This window comes from Pan troglodytes, chromosome 1 (genome assembly GCF_028858775.2).
Source record: "Pan troglodytes isolate AG18354 chromosome 1, NHGRI_mPanTro3-v2.0_pri, whole genome shotgun sequence".
Classification (NCBI taxonomy): domain Eukaryota; kingdom Metazoa; phylum Chordata; class Mammalia; order Primates; family Hominidae; genus Pan; species Pan troglodytes.
Window position 1 is genome coordinate 188,456,194 of NC_072398.2, and position 25,374 is coordinate 188,481,567.

Genomic DNA, 25,374 nt, shown 5'->3' on the forward strand with positions numbered 1-25,374 from the left:
CATGGAGAATCCCCCAGAAACCACGGGTTGCTGGGCATGTTGGCCATGTTTGAATGAGTTACTTTTCATGTTGGGCCTAGCCACCGCATGGGGCTGAGTGAGGTCCTGAAACAACTGAGGATTTCTGGTCAGGGCAACAACCTGCTATTATCCAAAGGCTTCTGGACTAATCCCAGCCTCTGACTGCTTGACAGGGTGTTGGCAAAAAGGATCTCCAGCTATCCTGTTGCAAAATTTCCTTCTTTTCTATCCATGGTTGCCATGTCTCCTATCCTCTCTCTATGTGCAATATGCAGGAAGTTTTACAGCTCAGGGAAGTGATCCTGTTAGGCAAGATCAGGAAATTCTATAGTAACAAGGATATAACTCAGGGGAATGCTGTTGTGATTTTCTAGGATCAGAGGGTCTCCCCCCACCCGCCACAGTGAGGTCACTCCCTGCCCTTAGTCTGGAGAGCACATGGCATTTCCAGGTCACTCTCTGCCCTTGGTCAGGAAAGCATATGGCATTTCCAGGTCTGTTGGGAATGGGCCCCCAAATCTGGCCATAAACTGGCCCCAAAACTGGCCATAAACAAAATCTCTTTGAGCAGCACTGTGACATGCTCATGATGCCCTTGACGCCCACACTGGAAGGTTGTCGGTTTACCAGAATGAGGGCAAGGAACACCTGGTCCACCCAGGGTGGAAAACCACTTAAGGTGTTCTTAAACCACAAACAATAGCATGAGCGATCTGTGCCTTGAGGACATGTTCATGCTGCAGATAACTAGCCAGAGCCCATCCCTTTATTTCGGCCCATCCCTTTGTTTCCCGTAAGGAATACTTTTAGTTAATCTATAATCTATAGAAACAATGTTTATCACTGGCTTACTGTCAATAAATATGTGGGTAAATCTCTATTCAAGGCTGACAGCTCTGAAGGCTGTGAGACACCTGATTTCCCACTTCACACTCTATATTTCTGTGTGTGTCTCTAATTCCTCTAGCACTGCTGGGTTAGGGTCTCCACGACCAAGCTGGTCTCAGACAGGTCACTCTCTGCCCTTAGTCTGGAGAGCACATGGCATTTCAAGGTCAATAGCGCCACCTAGAGGAATAAAAATCCTCTCCATGAGGCACAATGTTGTCCCTTTGCCAAATTCTCCTCCCAATTCTCCTCCCTTTTTGCACCGATATACTAAAAATCAGGCTCTATGCCCCTTCTGTAAATGGGAAAACTCTGCTTTTGACAATTAGGAGTCCTAATTGGCCACAAATGGCCTCTGGCACCAAATTTTAGTCTTGACACTGTCCCATCAGCAGGAAAAATGCCATTTGGTCCCTACGTTCTTTTAAGGCACCTATTCTACCTCCAATTAGAACAGTGCTTAAATAGTAAGGGAATTTTAGGTCCAGAAGTTAACTGGAACCATTCTCTAAGGGGAAACGCTTTAGCATGGGCCATAATAGTAGGATATAGAGTTCAATCTAGTACCCTTTCTCCATTAAAGGGGCCTTGTCCAAATGCAACTATTACATAGTATTTCCTGAGATCCATCTTTGAGGGAGCATGCAGATCACATAAGTCTAGGAAGTCAAAGGGAAATCACAAGTGGAGGACTAGAGTCACATGGGTAATCGTGACTAATCCCAGTTGCTTAGTTCCTCTGGTTCCACAACTAGGGGTCATGCCCGCAACCATGGGTGGCACATTTAACAAGGTGCTGGGACCCAGGAACCAAGGAGGGAAAACAGTAAGGGGGATGCCCTCACTGTCTTCCCCTCCACCCTGGGTCACACTGACAGGAATAGGATTAAAGGGACGTCTTTTTCTTGCTTCTCTTTCTAAATGGGTAACAGACCATCTTCAGCTTGCACCTCTCTGTAGTGCTTTCTGAAGCACAAGGACTCCTTTGACCCTGAGACTTTGAAGAAAAAGTGGCTCATTTTCTTTTACACAAGAGCATGGCCTTTTTACTAGATCTTCGCAAGAGTTGCACAATCAACCCAGCCCTTATAGCAGTCATATCAGGCGACCTACAGAGAATGATTCCCCCAAATTAGAGAAGCAACTTCCAGGGAAACCATCTGAGGATCCCCCTTATTTGGGGCCCCCCTCAAGTTCCCTTCTCATTGCAGGACCTTAGGCAAATAAAGGGAGACTTAGGCCAATTTTCTGACGATGCTGATAAGTATATAGAAGCTTTCCATATATATATTTTTTGAAACGGAGTCTTGCTCTCTCACCCAGGCTGGAGTGCAGTGGCGCGATCTCAGCTCACTGCAACCTCCACTTCCCAGGTTCAAGTGATTCTCCTGCCTCAGCCTCCCAAGTAGCTGGGACCACAGGCGTGTGCCACCACATCCAGCTAATTATTGTATTTTTAGTAAAGATGGGTTTTCACCATATTGGCAAGGATGGTCTTGATCTCCTGACCTCGTGATCTGCCCACCTTGGCCCCCCAAAGTGCTGGGATTACAGGCATGAGCCACCACACCTGGCCTCCAAAATTTAACTCAAGTGTTTAACCTCTCACAAAGGGATATTATGCTATTCCTAAGCCAAACCCTAACCAAGGTTGAAAACCAGGCAGCTCTGCAGACAGCAGAGAAATTTGGAGATGAGCAATCTGTCTCCTATGGTAGGTCAAAAGGAAAAGAGAAAATAGAGAGAGTAAAGAAACAGGGGAATCATCATTCCCAATTGGAAGAGAGGCAGTACTTATTGACAACCCTAATTAAAACCCTCAAATGCAACTTCCAGATGCCCTGGTTCTTCCTGCCCACCATCTACATTGTCAGCTCCTCCAATTCTACAACACAAACCCCAAGACTTTTCTATGGTATTTTTCCTTCCTTTTTTCATGGTTTATAATGTTCCTCCAAACTGGGAAAAGTTAATTTCCCCAAACCTTAAAATGCTTTACTTAGAGTTGAGCTTGGAGGAAGGGAACCCAGAAGCTTGACATGCTGGCAAAAGGGTAAAAGTTTTAAGGTTTTTTTTTAACCAGTGGGCTTTTGGCTTCTCTCTCTCTGTGCAAACTGGTAAAATGAATAATAAGAATCACTGTTTATATTCTCTGTTAAGTTTTAATTAATGAAAGAGGATTTGTGAGGTTGGTCTTAAGTTGCAGCCAGTCTAGTGTGCATTGTGTGTCTTTCTGCATGATTCTGTTAAAAGAAAGGGTACCTTAGGTTAGGATACAGGCCCAGGACCTCATAAGCCTGTTGATCAAGCCAGCTCAACAAAATGTTCAGTAACAAACTTTGCTACAGGCCTCTTCTTGTTTTATGTCCTTGGGAACATGACCTGTAACCACATGGCAATACTTTGTTTTAGTCCCCACCATTGTAAAATGGTGACTGTCTTCTGTGCTAAGTCAGTTCCTGGGTGGGGGTCTCAAACTCAGATAAGCCAGTTTATCGATCTGGGTGGTGCTAGTTGATCTATCAAGGGCGGGGTTTGCAAAATATCTTAAGCACTGACCTTGAGAGCAGTTTAGAGAGAGTCAAAATCTTGTAGCCTCCAGCTGCATGGCTCCCAAGCAATGGTTTCTAATCTTGTGACTAGTTTCTTGGTCTGCTCCCCAGGAAAGAGGGATGGTTATCATCTTTGTTTTAGACTATAAACTGTAAATCACACTCCTTCCAGAGTTGGTTCAGCCTATGTCTAGGGATGGGGAAGGGCAGCTTTGGGGCTGGAAGCAAGATGGAGTTGGTTGGGTCAAAACTCTTTCACTGTCTCAGTCACAGTGTTGCAATGAAGGTTTCAAAAGCTGCTTACCACCCCTTTGAAAATACCTCATACACTCGCAGCTAAGTCATAACCTAATTTAGGCTGGTTGGTTTCACCTGTGAGGTTACTTTTTGTAAAGTTCAAAAGCTGAAAAACTTAACTGCTAGGTGTGGCTAAAGTCAAGTAACAAGGGACTTAAAATGATTTTGTTAAAGAGTGCTCAGTTTGATTAAAAGCGGATATCCAAGCAAGGGTATATTTTAAAAACCTTTATGCTTTTCTCTTCTTGGAGCCTGTTTTTTTGAAAAAGGGCTTTTTTCTTCAGTCAACTGAACTATTTTTCTCCATTTTTTTTGTCTTGCCACTCTTAATGCACACATAAGAGGCCCTAAGATAACTTCTGGTAGTCTGGGACTTCTTGGGAAAAACAGAGGAGGTGCCACAGACCCTGTTTTGGGAAAACACATACACACACACATGCACACACCCTCTGTTTCCCTCATGAAACCCCAGGAATTAAAAGCAGATAGATCTCTCTCAAAATCAAAGGTGCTGTTCTGTTTCGCATTGTGTTATCTGATGGTTTTAAGTTTTGGGGCTATCAAATTACTTTGCATTATGAGAGGGCTTTGTGTAATAACTAGGTAAAAAATATACCTTAAGGGATGGCTAATAGAAGTTATGGAGGGATACTTACTTCTTTGCACATCTGGATCAGAGAAGCATGCTGTTGGCTACCTGGAAGATTTGGAAACATCCCCACCCCAAATTAAGGGATAAGGCTCCCATGGGGAGTGGGCTGATTACAAAATGGGCTGATTGCCTTTGGGTTGCCTTGCAATGAAATGCGTGGTAGAAGCACTACACTGTCTTCTCCCCATAGTATTTCCCTCCTTTTGGGAATCCAGGATCCACTATAAAATGGCACCCTTAATTTTGAGGATCTGTCTTTGCCTTCAGCTGTGCCAGCTTATTCAGCCATAAAAATGCATGCTTTCCTAGTCGTGTTCCTCCAAGGTCTCCACCCTGAAGCCAGTAATCCAATTAAGAAACTAGCAAATGAAAAATTTTACAAGTGCTAAATCTTCTGTCTGGGTAGCTATATATGTGTTGTGTGTAATATCTATAAAAAGAGCTCTAATTAATTGGCTTAGAGAAAAATAAATGCTTAAATATTTTAAAGGAAAGATAAAAGCTGTAATGCTTCTTAGTTAATGTGACTTTAATTTTTAAGAAATAAAAAAGTCTTCAAGATTATTGGTAAAATACAAGTGTTATCAATATAAACAGGTGATCTAAATCATATAAGTCAAATACTAGGTTTGCTAAAGGTTTCAAGGTTGTAAACCACCTGCTTCACAATTTGGTAAGGGCTGGGGACATACAAAATTAACAACCCCCTAACTATGCTGGAAAAAGTAAGTGATTTTCTCTGTGCCTAGTACATAATCAAAACAACTTACCAGGTTTCACATTAAAGTTAAAAATTGCTATGAGTTACTATCATAATATGTAATTTTGACTACTAAAAATAGATTTACATGCAAGGTGTGTAAAAACAGTAAAATATGTTTTTTAGTAAGAGATTATAAGAAAGTATGGAAATGTAAATTTTACCTAGTCATAAAGAATTGTCTTAAATTAGATAAGATAAAGCTGAAGGTTTAAGCAAGTTATGGAAAGATTATAAAAATTAATCTGGCAAAAATCCCATGTGTAAACCTTAACTAAATTCAAAAGGGTATTATATCATTTTTTCATAAATTGAATATTGAAATAAAAGCACAGCAAAGTTGTCTTAAGACACTAATTCGCATTTCAGCAAAAGGGTTACAAAAGGTTTGCAAAGATTTCACCTCATGGTCAAATTGGTTAAGATTAGATGGTATTGTCTATGAGGTTTCATTAAAAAATTGAGGCTGGGCACGGTGGTTCACGTCTGTAATCCCAGCACTCTGGGAGGCCAAGGCGGATGGATCACCTGAGGTCAGGAGTTACAGACCAGCCTGAACAACATGGTGAAACCCCATCTCTACTAAAAATACAAAAATTACCCAGGTGTGGTGGCACATGCCAGTAATACCAACTACTTGGGAGGCTGAGGCAGGAGAATCACTCGAATCTGAGAGGCAGAGGTTGCAGTGAGCTGAGATTGCACCATTGCACTCCAGCCTGGGCAACAAGAGCAAAATTCCATCTAAAAAAAAAATGGGGTTAACATTAAACCAATGCAAGGATAAATTTTGGCTTTGAACAGGATTTTCACGTAATAGTAAAGGTTAATGAAAGATTTTTGCTTTTTGACTTATCATTTTGGCAAAATAATTTATGGTAATCTAGACTTCCATTTCATAATATCAAGTGTTTTAAACCTCTAACATATTTATCAGGCTTCCAAAAATCAAACTTCAAGTTTCAAAATTGTCTCTCCTGATGCCTGGCTTTCTGGATGGTTCAGAGGGTCTCTAAACCATCCAAAGAAGAGGTAAACAGGATTATTTGACATATTTAATTACATGGAATTGCTAAAATGATGTCCAATCTTCTTTAGGTTATATTTTGTTGAACAATACTAATACATGTTCCAAAATTGTATGGGATTTCTAAAATTCTAATGTCTATGTATATGCTATTAATCATAATTAAGATTGAAGTTATTGTAAACCACAAAGATAACCAAATCTCTTTGTCAGTCGTGTTTTTAACTGTAACTATGCTGGAAATTTTGTCATCTGCAGGCAATTGTTGTATTGCTTTGTTCCTTTTCAAAAGATAGTTTATAATCAAGCTATAGGACTTTTACAGGTGTTCTCAAATGCAGGTTTCTAACATTGGAATAGAGAAAAAACATACAGGATTCATGAGGAGCTGAAATGTTCATGAATATCAAACAGGAGGTAACTGCATGAACTACACTAAAAGAAGTCTGACATAATCTTTTTTAACTTTTTGCTTGAAACATTGCTCATCCTTATTTTGTCCTTCAGTGTCAAGGAAACTTTTATTTTAAGCTATCTACAGCTTTTAACAATTAAGTAAGGTATACTCTTGTGAATAAAATTTAAGGCATACTTCTTTCTCATTGCCTGGTTCCTCTAAAATTTGGAAACGTATTCTTAACTTATGGCAATATAGTTATTTGCATCAGTACAATAAGAATCCATTTTCTTTTTCAACAGAATACAATTGGAGAAACTGGTTGTCTTTATCAAGACTTTGACTGGAAGGCTGTATTTCTTCTAAAGGAATCAAGCTTGACTTGAAGAGCCAATAAAAGCCCTTTGGGGAAGACTGGCCTCATATTCTTGCCTACGCAGTCCCCCAGGCAGATTCCTGACCTATGGTCAGTAAAAAATGTCACTTTCTAACAGGTCCAGGTGCTCCAAGCTTATCTTAGGAACTTAAGAGGAAAGGATCACCCAACTCACAGGTATTTAAGGATAAAAACCCATGGCTGGACTTGGCTTTAAAAGGTATTATTTGAGATTCCTCCTGGAACACAGTTTCATCAAATCCAATCCAAAAGGCCTATGTAGAAATAATTATTCTTGTTGCACTTTATGCAAATAATCAGGCCAAGTATATGACTAAACTTTATTCTACAAACAACATGGTCCTATCATAATTTGTTTTTACTGAAAATGAGGACTAGAGAGAAAAAAATTATGCTCCAAAACTTATACATTTGTCATTAAATTCTAGTTTCATTGGTTATTTTTAAGTTTTCTTTCCCTACATTTTAGACTAGCCCTGCTTATTCTTGTGAATCAAGTAATGATTTCCTGCAGCTTGGGAAAAAGAAAAATGTATGGGTAATGTAAAAATCTGGATCAATTATCCTGCAAATAATTGGCCAGATAGTTCTGGCCAATTATCCTGCAAATCCTGCCATGTAATAAAAGTGAGTAGGTTGCTCATAATGCAGAAATTTCTTTAGGAAAGTAAAACCAAGGAACTTCATAGACCTTCCAAAAGGGAAATTCTATATCTTGGCAACTAAAATTTTAGATGGAAATGATCTACTACACCACCCTTGTGGGAATCGCTACACACACTCTACTATTTGTGGTAGAGTTATACATGGTAGCACCTTCTAACTGAAATATTGGACAGAGAGTTTCCACTGCTGTAGTATTTTGCTTAATTATTATCCTTATAGCAGGAATAATAGCTACTGACAAGAGGTAAACATGAAGGTTTCACTATTGCTGAGTCCACCAGGACTTTTTATTGGGTTTGGTAATACGTCACACCCTAGCTATGCAAAGAAGTTTATAAAGAAAATAGATTTTATATAAGAAAGGATCTTGTATGGTAAAATTTTATCCTGAAGAGAATAACTGCTTGTTTAAAAAGAGGGATGTTTAGGAAAAGTCAGAAAGTTTAAACATGTCATAAACAGTCTGTGGAAGTCACAAAAGAATTAATAATTGCAGGAAAGATTTAGCCAAGGTTAACACTAGTTACTCTAGCACCCAAATCCAATGCCACTTATCCTTTTATACTAACATTATTAACATTTGTTAATGTTACTTTTATATTAACACTATTAACATTTCAGCAGCATCTGGTGGAGGCAAACGAGTATTACAACCCATTGGAATGGCGGATAGCAATCAAACTCCAAATGGTGCTGCAGACAGAACCATGCATCGACATGCCTTTCTTCTGAGGACCCTAAGAGAAGCCCCAGCTGGTGTTCTCCACAGGGCACCCCTTTTCCGCAGAAAGTAGTGAGAAAGAGTCATCACCTAAAACCCCTTGATAACAGGTGTTGGGAACAAGCCCCCTGAAATCTGGCCATAAACTGGCCCCAAAACTGACCATAAACAAAATCTCTGCAGCACTGTGACATGTTCATCATGGCCATAACGCCCACGCTGGAAGGTGGTGGGCTTACCGGAATGAGGGCAAGGAACATGCCCTCATGTTTTGGCCCACCCAGGGCGGAAAACCGCTTAAAGGCATTCTTAAGCCACAAACAATAGCATGAGCGATCTGTGCCTTAAGGACATGCTCCTGCTGCAGTTAACTAGCCCAACCTATTCCTTTAATTTAGCCCATCCCTTCATTTCCCATAAGGGATACTTTTAGTTAATTTAATATCTGTAGAAACAATGCTAATGACTGGCTTGCTGTTAATAAATATGTGGGTAAATCTCTGTTCGGGGCTCTCAGCTCTGAAGGCTGTGAGACCCCTGCTTTCCCACTTCACACCTCTATATTTCTGTGTGTGTGTCTTTAATTCCTCTAGCGCCGCTGGGTTAGGGTCTCCCTGACCGAGCTGGTCTCCACAGTTAGGGTTACCACTCCTGAGGGGGGAATAAGATAGGAGTTAAAAAGAAATTATTTAGGCAGATAGTGAGGGTAAGGAAGTCCTCATTAAGGTTTTAATTTTAATGAAAAGCAGCCCCCAAATCATTTTCTTCTCTAACAAAGAGCAGCCTGTAAAGTTGAGCTGCAGACATAGACAAATAAGCTGGAAGCTTGCAAAGGTGAATGCCAGCAGTTGTGCCAATAGGAAAAGGCTACCTGGGACTAGGCATGATCAAAATGGCAGCTCCATCTTCTCTTCTCTTTGCCAGCCACGTGTACAGTATGGAGCAGACAAGATGGCACTGGCCAAGTAGAAAGCCCATTTGCATATTAAGATTAGGGTGGGGTGACAAGCCTTCCCCACATGCTATGTAAACGTCACACCTAGTTGAACCAATCTGTAGGCCCTACATAAATCAGACACTGCCTCCTCAAGCTCGCCTATAAAATCTGATGCAGTCTGCTGCAGGCCAGCTTTTATCTTTTGGATGCCCCTCTCTCTCACAAGAGAGAAAGCTGCTCTCCTCTCTCTTTTCTTCTGCCTATTAAACTTTCCACTCCTTAGCCCACCCACGTGTGTCTCTGTCTTTAATCTTCTTAGTGTAAGATGACGAACCCCGGGTATTTACCCCTGACAACAATGCCACTTCACTAAGGGTGGGGTGTACTGGCTCATGTCTATAATCCCAGCATTTTGGGAGGCCAAGTGGAATGATTGCTTGAGCTCAGGAGTTTGAAACTAGCCTGGGCGACATAGCCAGACCTTGTCTTTACTAAAAAATCACAAAAATTAGTTGAGTGTGGTGGTGCGCATTTATAGTCCTAGCTACTCAGGTGGCTGAGGTGGGAAAATAGCTTGAGCCTGGAAGGTCAAGGCTGCAGTGAGCATGCACTCCAGCCTGGGTGACAGAGTGAGACCCTGTTCAAAAAGAAAATCCATACAATAAAATATTCAGCCACAGAAAGGGATAAAGTACTAATTCATACTACAATATGAACTTTGAAAACATTATGCTAAGTGAAAGAAGGCAGACACAAATGTCCACATATTGTATGGTTCCACTTACGTAAAATGTACAAGATAGCCAAATTCAAAGGCAGAAAGTACTTTAGTGGTTGCCAGAGGCTGGGGGGAGGGGGCAGGTAGAAAAATAAGAAATGGATACTAATGGATAATGGATAGAGTTTCTTCCTTGGGGGATAAAAATTTCCTGACAAGAATTCACGAGGGAGGTTCCAAGATGGCCGAATAGGAACAGCTCCAGTCTACAGCTCCCAGCATGAGCGATGCAGAAGATGGGTGATTTCTGCATTTCCAACTGAGGTACTGGGTTCATCTTACTGGGGCTTGTCAGACAGTGGGTGCAGCCCACGGAGCATGAGCCGAAGCAGGGCGGGGCATCTTCTCACCCGGGAAGAGCAAGGGGTCACGGAATTCCCTTTCCTAGCCAAGGGAAGCCATGACAGATGGTACCTGGAAAATCGGGACACTCCCACCCTAATACTGTGCTTTTCCAATGGTCTTAGCAAATGGCACACCAGGAGATTATATCCCGCGCATGGCTCGGAGGGTCCCATGCCCATGGAGCCTCGCTCACTGCTAGCACAGCAGTCTGAGATCGAACTGCAAGGCAGCAGTGAGGCTGGGGGAGGGGTGCCCGCCATTGCTGAGGCTTGAGTAGGTAAACAAAGAAGCCGGGAAGCTCAAACTGGGTGAAGCCCACCGCAGCTCAAGGAGGCCTGCCTGCCTCTGTAGACTCCACCTCTGGGGGCAGGGCATAGCTGAACAAAAAAGGCAGCAGAAACTTCTGCAGACTTAAATGTCCCTGTCTGACAGCTTTGAAGAGAGTAGTGGTTCTCCCAGCACGGAGTTTGAGATCTGAGAACAGACAGACTGCCTCCTCAATTGGGTCCCTGACACCTAAGTAGCCTAACTGGGAGGCACCTCTCAGAAGGGGCAGACTGACACCTCATATGGCCGGGTGCCCCTCTGAGACAAAGCTCCCAGAGGAAGGATCAGGCAGCAACATTTGCTGTTCTGCAATATTTGCTGTTCTGCAGCCTCTGCTGGTGATACCCAGGCAAACAGGGTCTGGAGTGGACCTCCAGCAAACTCCAACAGACCTGCAGCTGAGGGTCCTGACTGTTAGAAGGAAAACTAACAAACAGAAAGGACATCCACACCAAAACCCCATCTGTACATCACCATCATCAAAGACCAAAGGTAGATAAAACCACAAAGATGGGGAGAAACCAGAGCAGAAAAGCTGAAAATTCTAAAAATCAGAGCACCTCTTCTCCTCCAAAGGAACACAGCTCCTCACCAGCAATGGAACAAAGCTGGACACAGAATGACTTTGATGAGTTGAGAGAAGAAGGTGTTACACCTTATAATTTCAAGACTTACAATAAAGTTACAGAATGGAATTGTTCTAAGAATAAACACATGGGTTAACAGAATGGAATACAGAGACCAGAAGTGGATCTTTATAAATGTTTTTAATAAAGGCGCCAACCTTAATCCATAAGGAAATAACTCTTTTTACCAAATCTTTCTGGAATAACTGGATATACACTAAAAATGAATGAACCTCTCAATTTTACCTCACAGTATATACAAAAATTACCTGCAGTAGACAATAAACCTAAATGTAGCAACTAAAACTATAAAAAATTTAGAAGAAAGTATAAGAAACATATTTTGTGACCTTAGAGTAGACAAAGATTTCTTAAATAGGCTTTTTGTGTCCTATCACAAAATTATAAAAGAAAACATTGATGAATTCACCTCCATCAAAATTTTAAAACTTCTACTCTTTATAAAACACTATTAAGAAAATGAAAGACATGTCATAGAATAAGAAAAGATTTATAATACATATATCTAAAACAAAGGACTGGTATTGAAAATATATAAAGAACTCTTGGCCAGGTGTAGTGGCTTATGCATGTAATCCCAGCACTTTAAGAAGCCAAAGATGGAGAATCACTTCAGGCCAGGTGTTTGAGAGCTTGGGCAACATGGTGAGACATCATCTCTAATAGGTAAAAAACAAAACAAAACTACTTCTACAACTCAATATAAAGAAAGAATACAAGCCAGAGGCTGGGCACGGTGGCTTTCACCTGTAATCCCAGCACTTTGGGAGGCTGAGGCGGGTGGATCACGAGGTCAGGAGATTGAGACCATCCTGGCTAACACGGTGAAACCCTGTCTCTACTAAAAATACAAAAAATTAGCCGGGCGTGGTGGCGGGCGCCTGTAGTCCCAGCTACTCGGGAAGCTGAGGCAAGAGAATGGCGTGAACCCGGGAGGCGGAGCTTACAGTGAGCCGACATCACGCCACTGCACTCTATCCTGGGCGACAGAGCGAGACTCTGTCTCAAAAAAAAAAGAGAGAGAACTCGGTGGTGGCCACTGCGCAGACCAGACTTCACTCGTTCTCGCACGCCTCACTCCGCTTTTCCTCAGCAACTATGTCTGACAAACCCGATATGGCTGAGATCGAGAAATTCGATAAGTCGAAACTGAAGAAGACAGAGACGCAAGAGAAAAATCCACTGCCTTCCAAAGAAACGATTGAACAGGAGAAGCAAGCAGGCGAATCATAATGAGGCGTGCACCGCCAATATGCACTGTACGTTCCACAAGCATTGCCTTCTTATTTTACTTCTTTTAGCTGTTTAACTTTGTAAGATGCAAAGAGGTTGGATCAAGTTTAAATGACTGTGCTGCCCCTTTCACATCAAAGAACTACTGACAACGAAGGCTGTGCCTGTCTCTCCCATCTGTCTATCTGGCTGGCAGGGAAGGAAAGAACTTGCATGTTGGTTAAGGAACAACCTTCTGAGGTAGAAGAAGTGGGGTGGGACGACAGTGAAATCTAGAGTAAAACCAAGCTGGCCCAAGGTGTCCTGCAGGCTGTAATGCAGTTTAATCAGAGTGCCATTTTTTTTGTTCAAATGATTTTAATTATTGGAATGCACAATTTTTTAAATACGCAAATAAAAAGTTTAAAAACTTAAAAAAAAAAAAAAAGAATACAAGCCAGAAACAGTGGCACATGCCTGTAATCCCAGCACTTTGGGAGGCAAGAAGATTACCTGAGGCCAGGAGTTTGAGACTGGCCTGGACAACATAGTGAGACCTCATCTCTACAAAAAAGATTTTTTAAAATTAGTTGGGTGTGGTGCTGCATGCCTATAGTCCCAGCTACTTGAGAGGCTGGAGCAGGAGGATGGCTTGGGCCTGGAAGGTTGAGGCTGCAGCGAGCCAGGACTGCACCCCTGTACTCCAGCCTGGGCAACAGAGTGAAAACCTATCTCTAAAAAATATATAATAATAAAAATAAAATAAATTTTTTAAGAATACAGACCACTCCATTAAAAATGTATAAAAGATTTGAACAGATGCTTCACAAAAGAACATATATAAATGGCCAAAACATATTCATGGTCATTAGACACCCTCAAAAGGCAAATTAAAACCACTATTTACTAGATATACCCTGGCACTTGTATCAGTCTGTCTTGGGTTTGATTGCTTTGCTCACCACTTCAGAGGCTGATCATGCTGAATATAGTAGACACTGTACACACTGGAGCCTACATCTTATTAGTTCTCCATGATATGCTCAAATTGTATCTTTATAAGATTCTTTTCTCTTCAGAGAAACAATCTACTATATTCTCCAAATTAATTGTTCTCTATGAGGAAGAAGTAAACAGAAACACATCCTCTGTAGCCCTCTTTCCTCTTCCACTCTAATTAGCTGAGCACTAGAAAAAGACAGCCCAATAAGAAAGAGTAGCAAATGATTAGCACCAATCACTCTAGTATACTCTGTAAAAATGCAACTCAAAAATTAGAGATCAGAAAGAACAGAACTTTAAAATACAATACCTGTTCTCTCTGTTCACCACCCACAGTTTTTCCAGGGGAGTGGTTTCCAAGTTGCTTATTCTCTTGAGATTCACACACCTCTCCTTTAAGTCTTTCAACCTTAAATACAAAAGTAAACACCTTGTAGACTTCTCAATTTTTGTTTGGATAAATTATTGTTTTGTTTTTTAATTATACAAGTAATATATACATACATTCTCCTTGTAAATCTTCAACACATAGGTATACAGAATAAAAAATGGTATTTTCCTTCATATCACAACTGGTCCTCCCTTTCCAGAAATAATACTGCTTGGAATGTACCCTACCTGAACTTTTTCACGCATACACACATGTATTAAATATATAAATGTATTAGATACATAAATTTATGAAGACTTAGACAACTTACCAATCTTCACTTTTTATTCATTCTTTTTATGATTGCATTTTTATTGTGGTAAAATACACATAACACAAAATTTACCATGTTAGCCATTTTTAAGTGTACAGTTCAGTGGCATTAAGCATCATTAAGCATATTATTAAGTACATTGTCAGGCACACTGTTGTGCAACCATCACCACCATCCATCTCCAGAACTCTTCATCTTGCACTGAAACTCTATACCCATTAAACAATAACTCCCGTTACTCCCTCTCCCCAGCCACTGGCAACGACCATTCTATTAATACTTTCTGTCTCTATGACTTTCACTACTCTAAGCATGTCATATAAGTGTAATCACATATTATTTGTCCTTTTGTGACTGTATTATTTCATTTAGAATAATGTCTTCAATGTTCATTCATGTTGCAGCATGTGTATGAATTTCTTTCCTTTTTAATGCTGAATAATATTCCATTGTATGGCTACACCACATTTTGCTTATCTGTTCCTCTATCAACGAGCATCTGAGCTGCTTCCAACTTCTGGCTATTGTGAATAATGCTACTATGAATATGGTCGTACAAATCTATGTATAAGTCTCTGTTTTCAATTCTCTGGGGCATATATCCAGAAGTGGAATTGTCAGACCACATGGTGATTCTATATTCAACTTTTAGAGTAACTGTTTTCCATGGTGGCTGCACTACTTTAGATTCTCACCAGCAATGCAAAAGGGTTCCAATTTTTCCACATCAACATTTGTTATTCTCTGTTGTTTTGATAGTAGCCATCCTGATGGGTCTTTAGTCACTCTTGCAAAAAAATTTCTAAAGCACCTAGTATTATGCCAGGTATTTTCTTAGATATTAGATATATGATTATTTAATGAATATAAACTAAAATTGAAGAGATGTATTTAAAATTTGGAAGTACATATTTTTAAAAATCAGTAAATTGCTAAGAAGAAATGGTTAAAAATATAAACAGTTAAAGATTTAGTATTAATAATCTTAAACTTATCCAATATAATAGAGTAATATTTTCTATGTGGTGAACGTGTTAACTATAAACTATTATCTAATTCCTTATTTAAAAGATCCTAGATTTACATGATAGCAACAATGTTGCTGTTTAGCATAGGTAGTTAAAATGTATAAAATATAAGTACAGATAGAATGCATCTAGGTCAAAGCATGGCATCCCCCTGAGATATTACAGCCACCAGTATTGGTCCCTGCTAAAGACCAACTTACATGTTGTATACCTGTGTTGCTTATGCTGTTGATTGTTATGGTAGACACATTTAAATACGTTCTAAGAAGTAAATTAAACTTACCATTTCACCAAGCACCTTTTTTTCTGAGTCAAGTGATCGAACCCTATTTCTTAAAGCCAGAATTTCCTCATCCAGTCTCTGATTATGTTCCTTTGCTTTCTGTAGGTCAGCTGCATCTAAAACAGAGAAGAACACAGTTTACTCAACTGGATCAAAGTTTTAGTTTCAGGGGCACTAACTCTAAAAACGAAGGAAGTGCTATTTAGCCTGCCCTTCTTGTCAGTCCTACCATGTCTCTGCATATGCGGCTGGCTCTCTGTGCAGGAGAGCCACTAGGCTCTCAAGTCTAGTCCTAGAATATTCTACCAACCCAAAGAAATAACAGAGAAAGTTTTATATTACTCACAACAGACCAATGAATTGGACTTTTTGAGTGTAGGGTTTGCAGCTATAGAGGTTCTTCTAGGACCTAGAATTTTAAAACAATTTAGCCTAGCCTACCTTTTAAAAGTTAAATGACCAAAAAAATGCCTTTCAGTCCTGTCTCTTTTACATACCTCCTAGTCCATTAGTTTATATATCTGTTCTTAGAACAATTCCATGCTGTAGCTTTATTGTAAGTCTTGAATTGTAAAGTGTTAATACCTCAAATTTTATTGATCACAAATGGAACATAGGCTTTTTGTTAATCAAACTACATAGTTTTGTTCAAAGTGAATATTTTTATCCCACCTTCACCTAGTACCATGTCCCAAAATAATATTTTTAACACATAGTAAATATTTTCAGACATTTATATATATATATATTTATAGTAATATACAAACAGACAAAATTGTGTTAAAAATATTTAACAACTGGTTAAGCATGTACCCTCATCTATAAGAATGTAGCTCTGAAGTAGAGTTCTAGAGAACATTTTGCTGTGCTAAATATTATCTCTTTAGTAGCTGGGAAGACATGGGGCTAGAAGGAGCTAAGACAATTAGGGCAGGTAGAAATGCTTGGAAGACTCAGGACAACAGCTACTTACAACTCAACACAGAATTATTCCAGTATCTTCACAACATTACTGCCATACTAGTATATACCAGCTCACAGAGGTCCTGTGAGTACACACACACACACACACACACACACACACACACTCCACAAATAAAAAACCCAAATGACATTATACCACACATCTTACTCTACAACTTGCCTTATTCACTTGATAATATATCACAGAAATCTATTCATGTCAGTGCACACTTGGCTCCATGTCGTCTTTAACAGCTGCAAAGTATGCCTTGTATAGTCACTTATTTAACAATCTATTGTTGGTAAACATACTGCATTTAATTTTACTATCCAACAAGTTATTTCTTACTCTCTGTACTTCTTTGTTAACTGGCCACTTAAAAAGGTGGGAAGTATTCTCTTCTTCAATTTTCTGGAAGAAATTATGTAAATTTAGTATTATTTATTCCTTAAATAATTCCTGTTATTAGAATTCACTAATGAAGCAATCTGAGCCTAGAGTTTTCCTCATGGGAAGATTTTTATTTTTATTTTTTAATTTTGTTTTATTTTTTATTTGAATCAGAATCTTGCTCTGTTGCCTAGGCTGGAGTGCAGTGGTGCAATCTCACTGCAGCCTCTGCCTCCTGGGTTCAAGTGATTTTCCTGCCTCAGCCTCCTGAGTAGCTGGGACTACAGGCATAGGCCACCAAACCTGGCTAATTTTTTTTTTTTGCTTTTTTATTTTTATTTTTTTATTATCATACTTTAAGTTTTAGGGTACATGTGCACAATGTGCAGGTTAGTTACATATGTATACATGTGACATGCTGGTGTGCTGCACCCACGAACTCGTCATCTAGCATTAGGTATATCTCCCAGTGCTATCCCTCCCCCCTCTCCCCACCCCACAACAGTCTCCAGAGTGTGATGTTCCCCTTCCTGTGTCCATGTGTTCTCACTGTTCAATTCCCACCTATGAGTGAGAATATGCGGTGTTTGGTTTTTTGTTCTTGCGATAGTTTACTGAGAATGATGATTTCCAATTTCATCCATGTCCCTACAAAGGACATGAACTCATCATTTTTTATGGCTGCATAGTATTCCATGGTGTATATGTGCCACATTTTCTTAATCCAGTCTATCATTGTTGGACATTTGGATTGGTTCCAAGTCTTTGCTATTGTGAATAGTGCCGCAATAAACATATGTGTGCATGTGTCTTTATAGCAGCATGATTTATAGTCCTTTGGGTATATACCCAGTAATGGGATGGCTGGGTCAAATGGTATTTCTAGTTCTAGATCCCTGAGGAATCGCCACACTGACTTCCACAATGGTTGAACTAGTTTACAGTCCCACCAACAGTGTAAAAGTGTTCCTATTTCTCCACATCCTCTCCAGCACCTGTCGTTTCCTGACTTTTTAATGATTGCCATTCTAACTGGTGTGAGATGGTATCTCATTGTGGTTTTGATTTGCATTTCTCTGATGGCCAGTGATGGTGAGCATTTTTTCATGTGTTTTTTGGCTGCATAAATGTCTTCTTTTGAGAAGTGTCTGTTCATGTCCTTCGCCCACTTTTTGATGGGGTTGTTTGTTTTTTTCTTGTAAATTTGTTTGAGTTCATTGTAGATTCTGGATATTAGCCCTTTGTCAGATGAGTAGGTTGTGAAAATTTTCTCCCATTTTGTGGGTTGCCTGTTCACTCTGATGGTAGTTTCTTTTGCTGTGCAGAAGCTCTTTAGTTTAATTAGATCCCATTTGTCAATTTTGGCTTTTGTTGCCATTGCTTTTGGTGTTTTAGACATGAAGTCCTTGCCCATGCCTATGTCCTGAATGGTAACACCTAGGTTTTCTTCTAGGGTTTTTATGGTTTTAGGTCTAACGTTTAAGTCTTTAATCCATCTTGAATTGATTTTTGTATAAGGTGTAAGGAAGGGATCCAGTTTCAGCTTTCTACATATGGCTAGCCAGTTTTCCCAGCACCATTTATTAAATAGGGAATCCTTTCCCCATTGCTTGTTTTTCTCAGATTTGTCAAAGATCAGATAGTTGTAGATATGCGGTGTTATTTCTGAGGGCTCTGTTCTGTTCCATTGATCTATATCTGTTTTGGTACCAGTACCATGCTGTTTTGGTTACTGTAGCCTTGTAGTATAGTTTGAAGTCAGGTAGCGTGATGCCTCCAGCTTTGTTCTTTTTTTGTATTTTTAGTAGAGATGGGGTTTCGCCATGCTCACCAGGCTGGTCTTGAACTCTTGACTTCAAGTGATTCACCCCCCTTGGCCTCCCAAAGTGCTGGGATTACAGGCATGAGCCACGATGTCCAGCCCATGGGAAGGTTTTTAACTAAAAATTCCGCCTCTTTAAATAGATTTAGAGCTATTTCTTCTTAGCTGAGGTTTGGTAGTTTGTGTCTTTTAAGGAATGTGTCCACGTCATCCAGGTCATCAATTTACTGGCATAAAGTTATTCATAATATTCCTGTATTATCTTTTTATTGTGTAGAATTATTCTGTTATTTTTTATATTGGTAATTTGTGACTTCTCTCTTTTTTCATGACCAATCTAGCTAAAAGTTTATCAATGTTGTTCTTTCTGAAGAAGCAGCTCTTGGTTCCACTGATTTACTCTATTGTGGTTCTGTCTTTAGTTTTGTTGATTTTTTTTTCTTTTTTGAGATGGAGTCTCCATCTGTGGCCAGGCTGGAGTGCAGTGGCACAATCTCCGGTCACTGCAACCTCTGCCTCCCAGGTTCAAGAGATTCTACTGCCTCAGCCTCCCGAGTTAGCTGGGATTACAGGCATGCGCCACCACACCCAGCTAATTTTTGTATTTTTAGTAGAGACGGGGTTTCACCATGTTGGCCAGGATAGTCTTGATCTCTTGACCTCGTGATCCACCTGCTTCAGCCTCCCAAAGTGCTGGGATTACAGGCGTGAGCCACTGTGCTCAGCCACTTTTGTTGATTTTAACTCTTATTTTAATATCTCCTTCCTTCTGCATGCCTTGGATTTAATTTTCTCTTCTTATTCTGTTCTTATTCTTCTTATTCTTATTATATTTAATTATATTCTTATTGTTCTTATTCTGCTCACCTTATTCTGGGTTTCTGAGGTATAGACTTAGATTATTTTGAGTCCTTTCTTGATTTCTAGTATAAACATTAAATACTATAAAATTCCCTCTAAGTACTGATTTAGCTATGTCACAGAAATGATGATATTGTTGCATTTTCATTTTCTTAAATTCAAAATATTTTCTAATATCTCTCTTAATTTTTTTCTCTGAAGGCATGGTCTTTTTATAAATATCTTTTTAGGCCGGTTGCGGTGGCTCACGCCTGTAATCCCAGCACTTTGGGAGGCTGAGGCAGGTGGATCACAAGGTCAGGAGTTCAAGACCAGCCTGGCCAACATGGTGAAACCCCATCTCTACTAAAAATACAAAAATTAGCTGGGCATGGTGGCAGTTTCCTGTAATCCCAGCTACTCGGGAGGCTGAGGCAGAGAATTGCTTGAACCTAGGAGGTAGAGGTTGCAGTGAGCTGAGGTCATGCCACTACACTCCAGCCTGGGCGACAACGTGAGAATCCGTCTCAAAAAAAAAAAATCTTTTTAATTTCCAAATATTTCCAACGAATCTACTTCTGTTACCAATTTTTAGTTTAATTCCATTATGATCAGAGAAAATAATTTGTATGATTTCATTTTTTTCACAGAGATTTGCTTTATGGCCCAGGATGGCCTCTCTTTTTTTTTAATTTTGAACTTTAAACAGATTCTTGGACCAGTGCTTCATATCCATCAGCTAATTCGACTTTAGCACCTGTCTCATCCCCAGTGGCTTTTCCAGAACAATTACCTTCATGAATTTTCCCAAATCAAACTTGGGCATCTTCAGCATTTTTACTTTTCTAACAAAGACATCATGGAGAAGATAAATAGATCGGCAAAGCTTTTCTCTTTTCCAGTGCTGTCTGGAATCAATTTATTGACCACTTCTTTCAAGTCATTTGCACCTTTCAGGTCATAATTTCCATCATTTTCTTCTGGATTTCGCAGACCTGTTGGTGCTGAGCATAAGAGGCCTTCTGTATCAGATTGTTGTGTTTTTTAGTAAAATCAACAGAGTAGATGAAACAAATAACCATCGGTAGTCTTGACATCAGTGTGAGGTTCAATCATGGTCTGCCATTTTTTGACCACGGAACACATTTCGTCAGGGGTAAATCCATGCCCTGGAAGTTAGTCAGTTTTTTTCCTGAACATCTCCAGCAATCAGCTTGAATTTTCTAAATGCAACTTCATCATTCTGCAGATCAGCAAGACTCACTTCAAACACACGACGCTTGAGGCTATCAGATGCAATTTTGGTTCCTCGAGTCCTGGTGACTAGCGTCTCTCCAATATTTCTTATATTGAACATAGCAAGTGCTTTTACATCACACCAATCTTTCTTAGAAAATGGATCAACCACTCTATTTTCGGCTTCCTTTTTGCCACCTTTCATAAGGTGCTTGTTCTTGCCAACAGCCATGGTGCTGCTCACAGAGCCAAAAGGCTACATGTTTTGATACAGGCATGCAATGCGTAATAATCATGTCATGGAAAATAGGTTATCCATCTCCTCAAGTATTTATCCTTTGTGTTACAAACAATCCAATTATACTCTTTAAGTTATTTTAAAAGGTACAATTAAATTATTATTGACTATAGTCACCCTGTTGTGCTATCAAATACTAGGTCTTATTCTTTCTTTTTTTTTTTTTTTACCCATTAACCATTCCCCACCTCCCGCTGAAACTGCCCCTCTACTCTCCTTCCCATCCTCTGGTAACAATCTTTCTGCTCTCTATGTCCATGAGTTCAACTGTTTTGATTTTTAGATTCCACAAATAAGTGAGAACATGCAATGTTTGTCTTTCTGTGCCTGGCTTATTTCTGTTAGCATAATGACTTCCAGTTCCACCAGGATGGTCCCTCTTGGTGAATGTTTCATGGGTATATGAAAAGAATGTGTATTCTGGTAAATTTTTCTATAAATATCAATTAGGTCATGTTGACTGCTAGTATTTTTAGGACTTTTATATCCTTACTGATTTTTTTCTGTTTACTTGTACTATTAATTACTAAGAAAGCAGTGTTCATTTTATAATTGTATTCATACATTTTTAAAAGGAGGGTATGTGTAGTTTTAGAATTTAAAAATTGGTAAATGTATTTAAAAATTTTTTAGCTGTTACCGTTAAAATAGTCAAATTTCATTATATTATTGATAACTGGTAGCATTTTTATATAGGCAAGCTAGGGTCAGATTAATTCACCACTGATTCAAGCCTACTGGCTTTCCAGTGAACAAATATGTATAAAGTATTGTTAAATGCATTATAAAGTATATTGGTGTCAGTGGTCCCAGTAAAATATGCATGATTTGTATTGATCACAGGTTTGGGAGTCAGACATATAAAGATTCAAATACCAGCTCTGATACTTAATGTAGCTACTGGATAACTCTTAACTTTGCCATGACTCAGTTTGCTTATCTAAGAAATGGGGATACTACTACTCACTACTTGGAACTGCTATGAGGATTAGATGAGATATGTGTGTTCAGGGTGGTATGGCCATAGACTGTTGTGAGGATTAGAGATAACGCATGTGAAGTGCCTGGCAGAGTACCTGTCACTTAGTAAGCAATAAATGGTAGTAGTAGTGGTAGTAGTAGTAGTAATAATAACAGTAGTAGCAACAGCAATAATAGTAGTAGTACTTATTATTTTAATTCCTAAATATTATTTTAAAGCATATTATTAATGTATATTATATTATTTCTTAATGTATTATTATTAAATAATAATTTTTTAAAAAATTTATTCTTTTGAGATGCGCTCTTGCATTATCACCCAGGCTGGAGTGCAGTGGCACAGACATGGCTCACTGCAACCTCCAACTCCTGGGCCCAAGCCTCCCAAGTCTTTGGGACTGCAGGCGTGTACCACCGTTCTTGGCTACTAAATAATAATCATCATATCTTCTAGAATGACTTACCATTTTCTTTCAGCTTTACCAAATTTTCCTTCAATTTGTCAATTTCTAGTTGAGCCTTCTTAAGTGCAGAATCTAAAAAAAGAAATAAAATATTTGTATAAGGAACAAATGATTAGTATAATAATCAAATTTCAAATGACTCTCTCTCTCTGGAACACTTTCTTTCACCTGGCTACTGTCCTAGGAGTTTCTGCTTAAATGTCAGCTCCTCAGGGAATTTTCCCAGACTTCTCTCTTAGAGTTCCTACTGCACCCTATATTTAGCCCTATCCCTGATTATCTGATCTTGTAATTGTCTTTCCTTAATAGTTTCCTCCATCAGATTTCATGATGAAGAGGAATTTAAACCACTGTAAACAACAGGAAAAGCTGAAAGTTTTTAGGTATGGTACTACCAGTTTAGTAAAAAGAAATTACACCCAGAAATAAGTAAAAATAATTCCTGCAATCAATCATATTTAGAATTTTGCCAATAGCTGCTAGAAATATCAAAATAACAAAATTTCAGGAAATAGCTTTTGGTGCTATGCAAGAATTGTATAAGGATGGCACAGTGATATTTAGGAAGACTATTGGATTTGGGCTCTCTACTTCAGGTTTTATCCCTTTGTCTCCTACGGTCTCCTCATCACCAGCGATATTGCTAGTGGATCGCCTATATTATCAGAATGAAGAACCTCCCAGAAGTAAGAGACTAACATGAATTTTATAACAGGTCACTTCTAACCACAGAGTGAGCACATCAGCACAATTGTGAAGGTTTTATTATTACATCCGTAACACTCAGTTCTTTAGAGTAAATCCCAGGATAACCCACCAGATTCACCTAAAACTGCATTCCTAACTATAGCAATACTATTACTACTGCTGTTACCATAGCAGTGACTACCAGTGCCAGATATATGTACCATCATAACAAATCTGCAAAGTAGATATTCATGTTTCCATTTTATAGATGAGATAAACAAGACTCAGGAAAGTTAAGCAAGTTGCTCAACATTACACAACTAGTAAACTGTATGGCTGGGATGTGAACCTAAGTCTGTTTACACTGAGCCAAAGATGTAAAAATAGCTTCTGTTTTTACTAAAAGAACAGTTTTCTAAATGTATTCCTCTATGGAAGAAGGAGAGAAAGTAAAGTGAGGGCAGGTGGAAAGGATATTCTGGAAAGAGGGAATAAGACGAGTAATATAGGAGGTAGGACAGAACAAAGGAGACGACATAGGAGGGAACACTGAGTAGTTCTGGAACTACATATAGTCTAATACTGCCTGGTCTGTAGTGCAGAGAATTAGGACAGTGTGGGATATGACCTGGATACATAGGCAGAGGCCAAACCAGAAAGACCTTATTTGCTACATAAGAGAGCTCAGAATTTATTATGTGAACCAGGGGCTTCCAAACTGTATTCTATGAACCTCAAAGTTCTGAAGACTTCAGGTGTTCTGAAAACATTTGACTTAATTGCCATTTGAAAAAAATAACTATTTTTGGAATAGCACACATAGTGAAATATATTGCTCCAAATTTAGATAATAGCAGACTACCAAATTTATTAACTTGTATGGTCAGGTTAGTTTCTGCCATGTTTGTGAAGATACTTGAAAACTGTAGCTTTCTGGCGTTGGGCACAGTGGCTCACACCTATACAACACTTGGGAGGCTGAGGCATGAGGATTGCTTGAGGCCAGGAGTTTGAGATCAGCCTGGGCAAGTAAAACCCCCTTCTCTACAAAAGATTTAAAACTTAGCCAACTGTGGCACTACACGCCTGTAGTCCTAGCTACTCATGAGACTGAGGCAGGAGGGTCACTTGAACCCAGGAACTCAGTGAGTAAGTGATGATCATGCCACTGTACTCCAATCTGGGCAACAGAGTGAAACCCTGTCTCTAAAAAAAGAAAGAAAAAAAAGAAAATTTTAGCTTTCCAACAGTCCTCCTAAACCAGTAATATTTCTAAAACTGTATTGGTTGTAACTTTTCTTGAGATCTCTCTACCAGATTAAGAGTTTTACTTTCTTAGTCTATTTCTAAGTCTCTTTCTAAGTCTGGTTAGCATCGATTAAAAAAAAAAACTTTTTTACTTATGGAAGATTTCAAATATATACAAAAGTAGCTAGGGCAGAGTTATGGTAATACCTACATCCATCACCCAGCTTTTAACAATTACCAACTTATGGTCGATCTTGTTTCACTTATACCCTTACATATTATATTAATTTTCTAATGTCGTATAACAAATTGCCACAAACTTAGTGGCTTACAACTGCATCCATCTACTAGTTCACGGTTCTCTAGGTCAGGAGTCCGGGCACGGTGTGCCGGGGTTCTGTGATCAAAGTCTTACAAGGGTGAAATCAGGGTGTTGGCCAGGCTGTGTTTCTCTCTGAAGGCTCTGGAGAAGAATCCATTTCCAATCTGATTGAGCTTGTTAGCTGAAATCAGTCCTTGAGGGTGTAAGACTGAGGTCCCCATCTCCTCACTGACTGTCAGTTGGAGGTCTCTCTTGGCTCTTGGAGGCTGCCCACATTCTTTGTTACCTGGTCTCCTCCATCTTCAAAGTCATTATTTATTTGTTTTTCAAAGTCATTAATGAAGAGTCTCCCTCATGTTAAATCCCTCTTGCACTTCAAATCTCTTTTGCCAGGAAATGCCTTGACTCTTTTAAGAGCTCACCTGATTAGATCAGGCTCAAGTAAGATAATCTCCCTTCTTTAAAGTCAGTTGGTTTGGGA

At 39.4% G+C, this 25,374-nt stretch overlaps 2 protein-coding genes and 1 pseudogene across 5 annotated transcripts in view; 1 reads left to right on the forward strand and 2 right to left on the reverse strand.

The window, feature by feature from the left end:
* The window catches only part of CCDC30 (coiled-coil domain containing 30), a 173,329-nt gene that overhangs the window by 140,945 nt on the left and 7,010 nt on the right, over positions 1 to 25,374 (reverse strand). For all 4 annotated transcript variants that reach the window (XM_054682065.2, XM_054682059.2, XM_054682052.2 and 1 more), the window contains exons 3-5: positions 22,637 to 22,708; positions 15,642 to 15,757; positions 13,937 to 14,035 (exon numbers count right to left, since the gene is read on the reverse strand). In XM_054682065.2, the coding sequence (XP_054538040.1) occupies positions 13,937 to 14,035; positions 15,642 to 15,757; positions 22,637 to 22,708 (287 nt within the window). The remainder of the gene's footprint in view (positions 1 to 13,936; positions 14,036 to 15,641; positions 15,758 to 22,636; positions 22,709 to 25,374) is intronic.
* On the forward strand, positions 12,450 to 12,790 carry LOC104007609 (thymosin beta-4). Its single transcript, XM_054661119.2, has one exon. The coding sequence runs from the start codon at positions 12,511 to 12,513 to the stop codon at positions 12,643 to 12,645; it is 135 nt and encodes a 44-aa protein (XP_054517094.2). The 5' UTR covers positions 12,450 to 12,510; the 3' UTR covers positions 12,646 to 12,790.
* Positions 20,164 to 21,324, reverse strand: LOC469173 (small ribosomal subunit protein eS1-like; annotated as a pseudogene).